Source organism: Anser cygnoides, chromosome 27 (genome assembly GCF_040182565.1).
Source record: "Anser cygnoides isolate HZ-2024a breed goose chromosome 27, Taihu_goose_T2T_genome, whole genome shotgun sequence".
Classification (NCBI taxonomy): domain Eukaryota; kingdom Metazoa; phylum Chordata; class Aves; order Anseriformes; family Anatidae; genus Anser; species Anser cygnoides.
Genome location: NC_089899.1, coordinates 1,379,766 through 1,393,108, shown reverse-complemented (window position 1 = coordinate 1,393,108; position 13,343 = coordinate 1,379,766). Strand labels below are relative to the sequence as shown.

Below are 13,343 nucleotides of genomic sequence, written 5' to 3'. Positions count from 1 at the left end.
TGCTGGAAGTTCTTGTCGTAACTTGTATGGTATCTGTCCTTACCCTCTCCCCCCTCCCTCTTCTCCCATCCTCGATTGCCTTACCTGGCCCTGCAGAAAAGCAGTCCTGAGGAACGTGAGAGGATGATTAAACAACTAAAAGAAGAGTTACGGTTAGAAGAAGCAAAACTTGTTTTATTGAAAAAGCTACGGCAAAGTCAAATCCAGAAGGAGACCACTACTCAGAAGGTATTTATTTTCCTACGGATACGTGTCTTGTCTTCTAGAGTGGAGGAAAAAATTAAGTAACTGTGGCAGCTGCCATAACCTGTAGAACAGAAGAGAGTTCTCAAATAAAGCATGTCTCGCTTCTCATAAAACCTTCCTGAAGTTTGTAGTGGTGTATCCCATTAACCATTCCTTCTTTTTTTGGTGTCGCCAAGACCAAAAGACTAGACAGTTTTCCTGTCAACCATATGCAAAAGCTGAACATCTTTTTAGTAAACTCGGACGTTTTTGAGTGGAATGCACTCCAAATTACTAAGCACTGTCCGGCGTAGAGATAGCTGGCACGAGCGTGCATTTGGAGGAGATTCTCGTACATAACTTCACCTGTCAGCACGTCTGTTGAAGCATTTCCATCTCCACCGCTGGGAGCTGTGACCGAGGGCCGAGCTCTGCTGTGTGGCACAGATCTGGATTCCAGCTCCTACCGGGTGCAGCCAGCCTGTAGTTATGTCAAGAAACCCAGGCGGCCTAAAAGGAGAGGCTCAGCCCTCCCACCCTGGCCCCCTTCCCTTCCTCCCCGCCCCTCGTATCACACATTTGCTTCCCAAAGTGCTGGGAGGACTGTTTTCGTTGGAAACAAACCCAGCAAAAAAAAATCTATTTTTTTTTGTCAGAGGAGCTGCCTTCTGCATGTGCTGTTCACGCTGCCACCGAGGGGTAGAGGTGGAGGCAGGCAGGAGAGGAGCAGAGGGGGCGTGCAAACACCCCACGCGAGGCGCCGAGTGACTTGAGCACCTGTAACAATGGCAACTGAACTATTTTATTTTACAGCCCGTGTGATGCTGACTTGGTGGGTTTTGTGTTGGGAGGGCACTGTGTAGGTTTAAGTGTGCTTCGTGCTGCAGATGGATATTAACACCTCTCTGTCGGCTGGTTTGGGTTGTTTTATGGGTGTCTGTCTCCTGGACGTCTGAGTGCCTCAGTAGATGGAATCAAAACCAATGCGACAAGTACCCACATCGCGCAATTCGCTGCTGAGCGATGAACTCTGGATGTTTGACCTAAGTAGGGCAAAATGGCATATTATAAACTTAGTATCTGAAGTCTTTTTCCCTAACTTTTCTCACTTCATGTTATGCTTGAACCGAATTTGTTGAGACCAGCAGTAACGGTGAATAAGGCTGAAGCAGGCTGCAAGCCGAGACTACTAAAATAGATTTCTACGTTGCTGTGCTTTTGGTGTGGAGGCTCTTTTCTTTTTTTTTCTGGTATAATCTTATCTGTACTTGCCTAATAACTTCTTCATTTAAATACGCATGTTGAGGTGCTCAGAGGAAGAAAGGGCTGGGGGAGGGGGAAAACCACAAGCCTTGAAGATTCCCTTACTAAGGCGCAAGGAGGTAAACGCTTTTATTCCCTTAGCTTCTGTGATTCTGCTTTACACCCTTACACTCCTCTGCTTTCTTTCTGGTTTTTTCCTCTTCCAGCCTGCTGGTTCCTCTGGGAGTGCTGTGGCCACCCCTCCGCCCTTGGTGCGGGGCACGCAGAGTGTTCCTGCTGGCAAGCCGTCCCTGCAGGTCAGTGGGAAGGGCCAGGCTGCCAGGTCTAGGGCCCGGAGCGGAGAAGGGTGCGCAGTGCAGGAGAGGCAGCCCCAGCACCTTGACGACTTGCATCCGGGTGGAATTTCTCCCTAAACAGATCCGGTGCTAACTCCCGCCAACCCCACTCTAAGCTTTTTTTTTAAGAATGATTGGGGTGGGAGACGGAGGTAGGATGTCACACGCAGGTGACTCTCGAGAGCTCGTTTTTCAGTGGCTGAGCATCCCGAAGGGCCTCATCCGCTCTGCTGTGACATACACTCAGGTTACCGGTGCTAATGACCTTTGGCAAATGAGGCTGCCATAGAGTCCTGTCCTAGAAATGCTGTGGCAACCTGTTGTCAAACCCTCCAGATACCCAGCTGTGTCCTTAGTGTGATTAGCTGTAAGAACTGAGTGAGCAGTAAGGTTTTCTTTTTTGGCTCTGTGGCTGAATGGCACACGATGGTAAGAAAGGTCTTGGTTCAGGCTAAATTAAGTGTAATGCTGGAAGGCCTTGGGGAGGGGAAAAAAAAAAGCAGAGGGGATTGACATCTGTCAGCCTAATCTGCCTCTCGAGTCTAGTATCTTGTTTCGCTTTTGGATTTGAGACATTTCTGGTTATTTACCTTGGCCTGATTTGCAACAAATTTCAGAACGGTTTCAGCACATAATGCTTTAATTTGGAAAATGCCAGCTCGTGTGAAAAACCCCGAGCATGCTCTACCTGAGGGTTGGGGTAAATTTGCTCTCCATTTAGGAAACATTCCCAAAACTTACAGCAGTCTGTCAGTTTGAGTAATCTCTTCCTTGAGGCGAGTTGCCTTCACTGAAGACAGCACTTTCAGAGGAACTGGACCACAAGTTAAATCTGCAGCGAACAGGCAGTGAAACTCCGCTCATCTGTGCCGTTTGGCAGAGCGGAGAGCTGGGAGCCAATAATCCAGAATTCCAGTTATTCTGTCTAATTCGTGGCGTTTGGGCAAATTAACCTAACCTCCGTCTGCTTTGGCTTGACTGTGAAAACTCTATTAATTCCTGCGTGTAGGAGTTGAGGTAACATTTGGTCTTCAGTTGAAAGGCGTAACAGAAGGGGATCAAGCTCCCCCCGTGCCTAAATATGCATGTGTGCGCGCACATAACTCATGAAAGTGGGAGCCTCAGTGTTTTCAGAAGTCTTAATTCGTGGGTGACGGTCAGTTTGGGGCTGGAGTAAGGGAAGTGGCAAGCTGTGCAAAGCCACATGAACAGGACGGAGAGGTTCGGTGCTCTTTGAGCAGTGCCTCTCTGGCGAGGCTGCGTAGCCCTAGTGGTCTGCAGGAATGTAAATGGTGCATGGAGCTGTGTCACCTTTTATTGCGTTTTGAGAAACTTTCAGGGTTTGATGCAGTCTGCAGCCCCAAAAACAAGGGCGGCAGTGTTTCAAACCCCTTTCGCTTGACTCCTTTTCTTTTTCATATTTTTTTTTTTAACGCTTTTCTCCCTTTCCTGCCTCCTCTTTCCTTCCTGCACACATGCACACGCCCAGTCTGCTCGCCTTCCCAGGTTCCTGCATCTCCAGCTTCTGTCTGCCCGTGCTTCTCCTTGAAGCCAGCCGTGTGTATTTCCCTGTTCTCTTCCTCCCCACAAAAAAAAACGAAGTTTTTGTTTGTTGTTTGCTTGGTTTTGTTTGCTTGCCGTGGAACACTAGCTGCACTGAAGCCAGCCTGGCCATCTCTTGTCCCTACAGTCTTTGCAATCCTGATGCTCCAGACAGATGTTGCATTCATCACATCAGCCAGAGAGGAAAGCTGCTCGTGTTTACCCCATGCTTCATACTCCTGTTATGGCATGCCTCTTTGGTGTCTTTCAGTACAGCAGTGCTGGAGCTATTGAATTTTGTGGGGGTGGCAGAAGAAAATGTTGTTGAGGGCTGCGCTTTACCTTTTGAATTCTGTGCAGGATGTGAGAGAACAATTCCCGAGCACGCAGCCTGACTACCATCGTGTCCTTACCTATGTCTGTATTGCTGCGTAAGATTTCAGATAGTGCTTTATTGGCACTCTAAGCGACGGAAGAGAGCATGCATATAAATGCACCAGGATGAAAAAATGCAACTAAAATGTCCTCTGTTTTGCAGACCTCTTCTACACGTATACCGGGCACTGTTATTCCTCCTCCGTTGGTCCGTGGTGGGCAGCAGACTTCTTCAAAACTAGGAACCCAGCAAAACACACAGATAGTAATGCCACCTCTTGTCAGAGGAGCGCAGGTATTTGCTTCATGGTGGACCTACTCTGTTTTTCTGGAATGCATCTTTATTAACTATTGTCTTAATTATCCTTCTCCTTGTCTGGAGGGATCTTGCGAAGTTTTTGCTGGAATTTCTTGATATGATTAGAGATATTGCCACTGAAAGATTCTACATCGTTGTAGCTCATGCTTCTGTGCTGTCCCATAACACTTGCAGTGAACCATGAGAAAATCCCTTGGTGATGTGGGATGCTGCCTTACCTGCATAGCTTCCTCCCTCAGCTGCACCAGAGAATTTTGTGTGCCTTTATTGTGAAAGCTAACTTAGGGGCTTCCAGCTTCACCTGCTGCTTAGGAGAGCAGAGGAAATGAAACACAGTCCCTTACTCTTCCTTTTTTTTAACATTATTCTTTCTGTCATATCAATTTCACCTTTTCAAGTGCTAAAACTCACTTTTTTTCCCTCATTGTGTCTGTCTTCAGATTGAATAAGAGCTGCTGAAATGAGATAGTCAACTGGAAATCTGAAAGTGCCGCTTCGCAGGGTCTTTATCACCTGTAACAGAAAACAGCGGTGTCACTAGAGGAGTAGGAAAGCAATGTTCAATTTGATATGGTCTTCTAGAACTATGGCTTCTGTGGAGGACCACGAAAAAGTATATTTCCTTGTTAAATGAGGATTTATTTTGCAGTGAAAGGTCTACTTTTATCTATTGCATAGCCAGCACTAAAGAGGAAGGTAGAGCATTTGGTATTTCATTTTCTTTCTGTTCTGATTATGGAGAGAACCTCATTCTGAGAAATAGCTTTCCTAATGCCTTTAAAATGAAACAGGCTTAACAACTGCACATTTGAAATGAAAGAAATTTGACTTGGAAACTTGGATTTTTGGCACACCTCTTTAGGCCCTCACGTACGAGCATCTCTTTTGATGCTGTGTTCTTCTTGTTTCATTTTGACGGAGGGAAAGGGAAAAACATCGCATTTTGACACAAATGTTAATCGTCACGCTTTCTTTGCGTTCCCTGCCTTGCCTCATTTTCCACTGGATCATGTCATCCCATTTGACTCCCACCACTTATTTCCCGCTGTCTAATCCTCCCCATCGTTCATGGCACCATTGCATCAGCCCATTTCTGTGTCTTCCCAGCAAATCCACAACATCCGACAGCACTCCAGCACGGGGCCACCTCCGCTGCTGCTGGCGCCACGGGCATCGGTCCCCAGCGTACAAATTCAGGGGCAGAGAATTATCCAGCAGGGTCTGATCCGTGTCGCCAACGTTCCCAATACCAGCCTGCTTGTCAATATCCCGCAGGTGAGTTTTTATAACGTACTTTGTGCCAAACTTAACTTTAACCCCAGAGAAACAGAGCTGGAACAGTTGTGATTACTGATCGTCCGGTTACTGCATCTAATTGGCCCAGCCTGCTATCATCGAATGGGTGCAGGTGCTTATTACTACAGCTGTCTTGCTCCGTTTTCTTCCCATTCTCTGGTTGCATTCGCCTCCTGTACGTGGGAATGAAGAAAACCATTACAGATTATTGGGAAGAAATACATATTTCAGTGAACTGAATGTCATGCTTCATTTTGCATTGGGTATTTCAACATGAAGCTGTCCATTAGAAGGTTTTTTTCCTCTGTAGAAGTGTAAACAGTGTTCTAGTAATAAACGGAGCTCAAAATGGGCTAGTGCTTCTGTTTTGAAACACCGGGAGATAATAAAGGAGCAACTTTGCTTCTAACTCAGATACTGGCATACAAACAGCGTAGGTAAAGATAGGAGGTACAATATTGCTATAAACATAAATGTTGCGACCTGTTTCATCACCTGCAGAGATCAGCTTTAGGGGCAGGTGGCTCCCAGGCACCCTGCCTCCCATCGCACACCCCGGCAGCCCCGCGCAGCCCTAAAGCAAACCCCAGTTACCCTCCCTTGGGCCACCTCGGTGGAACGAGGGAGCCCTGAACCATTTGGCCCCTTGTCTCTAAGCCGTGTCCTGTTTCCTCCCAGGCCTCTCCGACTTCAATCAAAGGTACAACTGTGACGTCTGCTCAGGCGAACGCTACTACGACCAGCGCTGCTTCTATCGTCAACTCCAACGACTCGCCAGCCAGCCGGCAAGCCGCCGCCAAGCTCGCCTTGCGGAAGCAGCTGGAGAAGACGCTGCTGGAGATCCCTCCTCCCAAGCCGCCTGCGCCAGAGATGAACTTCCTGCCGAGCGCAGCTAATAACGAATTTATTTACTTAGTTGGGTTGGAAGAAGTTGTGCAGAATTTGCTGGAAACTCAAGGTGAGATGGCGTTAAAAATGTGCCTCAAAGGTGAGGAGAGAACCTTTTCCATTTGGACTTTATCAAAACAGCAAGCAGCAAAGAGTGACAGGCTTTCCTGGATTAAATTTCCATAGACTGACTAATATGGGATTAACTTCTGTTAACAGTTGTCAAATTGCTTTATTTAACTGTGAAATTCCAGGATTTCACGATTTCTCACAGGCTAGACACCATTTGTAAAGATTTCTCTAAAATACATCAAGGACAGGTGATTTCCTATCACTCACTTGTGTGTCCATCACCACAGAATTCTCTCTGAATATTGTTTTCAGCAGTTATCTTTTAAGGATGTTCCTAGGGAGAAATGAGGTTGATATGGACGGATAACCTGGGGAAACCGCCTCCAAACACATGAAAATCAGCTCTGTTGCCAAGTTCATGTAGAAGGCAAGAGGAGAAATGTAGTTGACTGAAGATTGACTTCTTACCTTCTGGATTCCAGACCTCCTTTCTAGTTAATCAGCTGTATTGTATCTATGAAGTATATAGTTGAGCAGATTTTGCCTTTACAAGTAGTGTCACATCTCTTACCATATTCACCGTTTTTTAGAAATCACCTTTGTGGCAGCACTTGACATAGTAATAATGCTCGTTTGTGGCATTTGAAGTGATTTGAGAAGGGTGAGGAAATAAATACCTGCTGGGTGCAAGTGCACGCACTAACAGAAACAGAGTTTAAAGGACATCTAGTAATGAAAAAGGCTTTAGAATGAGGAGAGTTAAGGGTGGGAGGGTTGTTTTTATTTTTTTATATTTTTTATGCTGGAATATTCTTGAGGGTTGTTAAACGTAATTCATTTGTCAAAGCCAAAGATGAGCAGGACTAACCTGGCTGTGTTTCTGCAGGTAAAGTTTCAGTTCCCGTATCATCTCGCGAGCCCTACATGTGTGCTCAGTGTAAGACTGACTTCACCTGCCGTTGGAGGGAGGAGAAGAATGGAACCATTATGTGTGAAACCTGTATGACATCAAATCAGAAAAAGGCCTTGAAAGCTGAGCACACTAACCGACTGAAGGCTGCCTTCGTAAAAGCGCTGCAGCAAGAGCAGGAGATTGAGCAGAGGATACTGCAACAGACTGCGTCTCCCGTACAGACCAAGTCAGACCCCATAGTGCAGCACCACTCGCTCAAGCAGGTGAGGCTCTGTCTGCAAGCAGTCCCATCGTGGTGGTGATGGAGCAGGGGTCCCGTGGCTCCACGTGCGCTGGTGTTCAGTGTGCAGGCATGGAGCTTGTGCATGAACCTGTTTTATTTGAGCTCCGCAGCGTGTGCTTGGGTGTAAGGTTAAAACTGGGCTGGTTAAAGCCCTATTCTGTCATACGGGGACTTGATGCGTAATTTATTTTCTCTACATGAAGAACAGAGGTAATGTTTTTCTGAAGAGTCATCGTAATTATCCTGGGGTGTTGAGTTCACATGCTGCAAAGTCTGTTCCTCAACTTTTTTTAGGATGTACCAAATGAAAAAACTTGCTCCGATGCCAAATACCCAGGAATAAATTTACCTCAGGTAGGAAAAAAAAAAAGAGTCTGGTTGTGAGCCAGGAGCACGTAATGTTGCTTGTGAAGTTTCAAGGTAATGGGCAACGATCATCTATGACGGAGACTGGATCTCATACACCTTGTAAAACCTTTCAGTTGAGAGAAGATGGAAACTGCTTAAGTGCTGCCTTGAGTTGAAATAATCAAGGTACTGATTATTTAGGTCAGGGAAGTGGAGCGTTTCTGGTGTATGGAGGTGCTTACACAGCACGTTTTTGTTGCTGCTTTGCATTTGATTATAATTCCACGTTCTTACAGGTGCTTTCAGAAGCACAAAGCTGATTCTTATTCTTACCTAGAGATGACTTGTAAGTTTTAAGCCCTGCAACTAATAACACATTCTGGGTTTGGCAGAAGAAGCCAAGAAATGAGAGAGAAAAATAGGCAGTAAATATTGGTCAGAGCTATTGTATTTGAAGGAGAGACACGTGCTGTGCCTGTCTTACCATCTGCTCTCTTGCCAGACTTCTAGCCAGATGTCTCGAGGCCCTGGAGCTCCACGGGGAGTGTTGCATGCATTTAGCCAGTCACCCAAGTTGCAGAATGCATCGTCTGCAGCAGCACTTGGGAGTAGGCCAGGTAAGCATGCTGAGAGACCTGTCAGCAAGGGCAGCGCTGCCGCCTGGAAGAAGACTCCCATCAATACAGGTAGATTTTTTTCTAAAGTTTCTTTTCTTTCTACTTACTAGCTGCACTCTGTCCAACAATCATAGTTCTTTGGGTAAGGATGCTTTCTCTTTGACACTTCCTGCATGAAGGCCTGGTGATTTCACGGCTCTGTTCTCCGTGTGGTTGTTGGCACTTGCTTTTGGTATGGTTTGTGCTCCTCAAAAGAGGCAGTCAAGTGCTACCTAATAGAAAGTGCTGCTTTACAGGGTTGTAAATAGGCTAAATAAATGTAATATCAGACTGTTTATCATTGACTCCATATGCACAGTCAGAACCACGCTGCAGGAGTTGAATTCAGTCGTTTAATTCTGACTGTGTTTATTACTCTTTGCTGAAAGCCACATACAATAAATGAATATTTTTGCTTTAGGTAAGGTTACAGTACATATTCCCAGCATTCCTACGGTTTGGAACCAACTAAAGTTGTTGCTTTGAACAAATTGAAATGTTAAAGTCTAATTTAATCTTTTCTGTATGTTAAGAATCTGACTTGAGAAGAGCCACTTGTTTTCTTACGTGATCATTAGGATCTCTAGGAAGGAAACTCCGTAGCAACTAGCTCTTTTGTGATCTACTTTCTTGCCCGATATTGAATGGATTTTTTTTTCTCTTGACATCTTAATTTATCACGCAAGCATAATTTCATTGCAGAGAGCCCTAGTCTGCTCAAGTCTTCATTTCTGGTGCAAAATCTTGCTCCTGTTTGCTTAGATGATTAGGGAAATTTTCATTTTCTGAAGGTGTCTGACCTTCCGTGGCCAATAGTGACTCATGCTTACTTAGCTTATCTGTTTTCATGTGGGCGAAATGTGAGTAGTGCTTTTTTGTCACTGCTTCGTCTCCTGCTTTTGCCATACTGTGACACTCGTTCTTCTTTTTTGTATCTCCTCAGGTGGGGCTTTACCTTTTGTTAATCCTAGTTTAGCTGTGCACAAGTCGTCTTCAGCAGTAGACCGCCAGCGTGAATATCTCCTGGATATGATTCCCCCACGGTCCATCCCACAGTCCGCCACGTGGAAGTAATGCAGAGGAATACCCAAGAGGAAGACTTTCCTGTTTCTGCCATCCTTTTTATACCACATGACAGTGGAATCTGCTTTAATCCCAGCTGGATATGCCCCAGGCTTTGTAGGATGCAAGAAGACCACTCCTCATCCCATCGAGTGCTGCTGTCCCTGCTAAGAGAAAATGACACCACGTGGGTGGGAAAGACTTGAGCTCATTTGGTTATCAGATTCTTGTGATTGACTGATGATGAAGGCTGTCAGGGAAGGGGAAGAATTCTTTTTTTTTTTTTTTTGGCTTTATGTATTTAGTTTGGATTTTTTTGTCACCAGCACAAAAGGAGGACTAAATGACTCTCTGCCTTTGGTTTCTTTTATTAATAACTACCCATTCACCACGAACGCGGTGTTCGTTCGCCGTCAAGCATGGATGTCAGCTCAAGGAGAGAGGAATTTCAGCCCGATCTTGCAGACGCATTTAGTGAGCCGAGTTCATGTTTGCTTTTCTTCCCTGCCCCTCCTCCAGCCAGGAAGGCAGTCTACAGATTATAATGTTTTAATGATGAGCTAATGATAAATAAGTGCAAACTCAAATTCCAGTTGAGTATGTTTTTTCTAAGGGACTGGCTACCACCAAAACTTGTCTGGTAGGTGGGAACCAGTGCAGGAGTCTCTCACTTTTGTTGGATTCTGTTTTGAATAGACTTTGAACTGTTGGTAGCCTAAAATCTAATTTACTGAATAGACAAACACCTTTGTTCAGTCTTTCTAATTCAGCGAAGAGCAGTTGGGCCTTTCATACGTTCCCAGAGACTTAAAAGCGAAACTGTTTTTTGATTATTTTCATTTTGGAGAGGTTTATCGTTTTGAGCAATTTTACTCAAAAAAAAAAAAAAAAAAACCAACTAGGAATTCCGGAAGCTGCACGCAATCAGAAGGGGCGAGCGGAGGGCGCGGAGGAGCGGGAGGCCGCGGTCAGGCAGCGGGCTCCATCCTCCGGTGGCCGTCGCTCCTGGTCGTGCTTGGTGGCCGGGCACGCGTGGGGCAGGACCGCCCGATCCCTCCCGAGTTCCGTTCTTCCAGGCGTACCAAGCATGCTCTTCTGTCCGTCACCGCAGTATTTCATTTTTGATAGAGCTTTAGGTAACCCTGCTTTAAGGACAGGTTTCTACGTGGTTTTAATACGTGTCGGGGATTCCACAGGTTTCAGCCCAAATCCATCAGGTCCAGTTGTTTCTCTTCTCGTCATCCTCTCTCCTTCTTCCCTGTGCTTCTCCCAAATTAAAGTTGAATTTAAGCGGCAGAAATACATGCCTTACTACTTATGTTGCATATCAGTACTAGAAGTAGTGCTGATGAGAATTATTTGCAAAATTATATATATATCTATATATCTATATATAAAAGAAAAGGGGGGAGGGGGTACTACTCAGTCTCTATGCTGAATCTATTTTCTTAGCAGTTGCCGTTAGATCGAACTAAACCGATAACTGTGTAGGGTTGTCCCTCTTCGGATCTAACTATTGCATAGTGAAAACGAAAACTCATTCATTTTAGCCCCTGTTCTGTTGTGTGAATATCAATATTAGATACTTTGGAAACTGTTCGGTAGTCTAGAAGACCTAGTTTTGCAAAATGGTATTTGTTGCTGTATAAAGCCCTAGAATTTCAATTTGACTTCTTTTTTTTTTGGTTTGTTTTACAAATGTATATTAAGAGCTAATCGGGGATGAGAGGAATTGTTTTGGGTTTTTAATTTTTCTTTTCATTCCAAGATATTTTGGACTGGGAGATGTGGAGAGAGAAATTGAGTGCATTTTATTTTTGCACTTTGAAATATTAACGAAATTGTTTCAGTTCCTTACACGTGTGGAGTTTCCTTGTTTTTTTTTTTTCTCTCTTCTGACAAATGGCTGCGTTATCTCATCACTGCTACAGATGTCCAGTACTGTTCAATGACCTGGGAAGAGTGCATTTGTTTCAAAAGAAAAAGCAAAACTTCTCAAAGTAAAATTCAAATGCCTTTTGGGGAAGGCTGGGAAATTTCTTAGTTTTGGGTTTTTTTTCCGGTGTTGGGGTGTAGCTTCAGCTGACGCTGATGCTGGAAAAGGGGGAATGGAAAGAGGGGCGGAAGTATTAAAAGAGCCTGTTTTAAAAGGTATGTCAAAACCTGTTTGGATACTGCCAGTTCAGCGCAGCAGCGTGTAAATCGGAATTTCAGCACAGTGGCTGAAAGAGGGGAGGCTGGAAATTGGTCTTAAAATGATGAGAGAGACTTGGGGTAAGGTACAGAACTGAGAACAAAAACGAGCCTGCACATACAGTCTTACAAACGTTGCTCCCTCAGCAGTGCTAGACCGCAATTAGCTTCCACATAACAGACTACAAAGCCCCCCAGGTCCTATTTTATGCATCGGGGCAGAATTGTTTCAAAGGCTTTCAAAGCGAGCAGAAAACATTACCCGGATATTAGGCCGTTGGGATCCAGACCAGTTTTGACATCGTTTTTAATCTGTGGTTCTTGGAGTGTTGCAGGTAACGTAGAGTAAATATTTATTGCATATGTGTTTCTGCAAAGTTCTAGATAAGTACACCGGGAAGACTTGAGTGGTATTCATGTGTTAAATGCCAGAAGAGTTGCTTCTTCCTTTATAGTCAGAATTGCGTATTCAGTTGAGTAGTGTTTAACCGGGCTAGTTAAGGTATCATGCTAGGTTTAGGTAGTTGTTAAAACACTTGCTGCAGTCTTTCCAGATCTTCTCCTCTTCCCCATCTGTATGTTACCCTTCCTGCGGGGAAAAAATAAAAATAAAAAAAAAAAAGGAAAGGAAAGGAAAAAAAAAAAGTCAGGAAAGCTCAATCAGATTGAATATTCAAAATAATGGTGTTATGGCCTGAAGGTTGAATTGTTTGGGAATGGTGGAGGAGGGGAGTTGAGACACTTTAAAGAACAAACCCTTGGTTTCTTTGTACTGCTGTCACGTCTGGGATTCCCGCCACCCTAAGGGCTACTCGTTCCTCTGCAGAGCTGCCCGCGCAGCGTGCGGGCTCTCGAAGAAAAGCCGCGTCACCAGCCCGCTCCTGGAAAACACCGTTTTACTTAAAGCTCCCTCAGAACAAGAGACCGACCGTGCTGCTCGACGGCCTGCGTGTACGGCGGCGGCGTTCGGGCGGAACAGGCGGCAGCGCGCCCCGGCTCCTGCTTCCCCGACCTTCCACTGCTTCGCTGCAAAACTGCTGCATGAGCTGGTTTGACATTGCTCAGATGCTGCTTGCTTCCCCCCTCTCCTGGGGAGAGGGTTAGAGCAGCGTTGGTTCTTGCAAGCCATATAACCTTTCTTTGAGACGTTGCAACTACAAGATTTTATAATACAGTAATAATGAGAAATGACTATTGTACTTAGATTTTAGCAACTTGTGAAATAAACCCCTGATTTTCATTTGAACCAGTGTTGCGATGTGGGAGCTGTGTGGTTTTTTAATTTTTTTTTTTTTTTATATATAACCTAATTTATTATCTGTTGGATTTCTGAGCGCTGGCTAGGTGGCAGAGCTCCGCTCAGAAACACGACGAGTGGCCTGGTTGATTTATTTTTGTAGTGCAGCCGACTCGGACAGCTTTTCCAGTTCGTGTAAAGGGTGACTCTGCTGATTTTTGTACTTGGGATTCCTGTAAATGGCATTCCAGCTGTGATACCGAGGAAGATTTTGGTTAATCTTAAATTCCGGATAGGTGGTCGTGTTTTTTTTTTTCTATAGGTGTTTTTTATCAT

At 45.0% G+C, this 13,343-nt stretch overlaps 1 protein-coding gene and 1 long non-coding RNA gene across 15 annotated transcripts in view; one reads left to right on the top strand and one right to left on the bottom strand.

Annotated features, from left to right (window-relative positions):
* GATAD2A (GATA zinc finger domain containing 2A) overlaps positions 1-13,021 on the top strand; it is a 63,477-nt gene extending 50,456 nt beyond the window's left edge. For 9 of the 14 annotated variants that reach the window (XM_066984031.1, XM_048052404.2, XM_066984032.1 and 6 more), the window contains 8 exons: positions 97-228; positions 1,695-1,784; positions 3,904-4,035; positions 5,146-5,334; positions 6,034-6,313; positions 7,202-7,491; positions 8,362-8,545; positions 9,459-13,021. In XM_066984031.1, the coding sequence (XP_066840132.1) occupies positions 97-228; positions 1,695-1,784; positions 3,904-4,035; positions 5,146-5,334; positions 6,034-6,313; positions 7,202-7,491; positions 8,362-8,545; positions 9,459-9,589 (1,428 nt within the window). In that variant the 3' untranslated portion in view covers positions 9,590-13,021. The other 5 variants (XM_048052413.2, XM_013199680.3, XM_066984034.1 and 2 more) reach the window with 5 other exon arrangements.
* On the bottom strand, positions 790-7,273 carry LOC106047954 (uncharacterized). Its single transcript, XR_001214027.3, has 3 exons — positions 7,184-7,273; positions 4,471-4,572; positions 790-1,268 (listed from the first exon to the last, which is right to left on the bottom strand). It is a non-coding gene; the product is annotated as an uncharacterized lncRNA (long non-coding RNA).
* Positions 13,022-13,343: the final 322 nt, after the last annotated feature.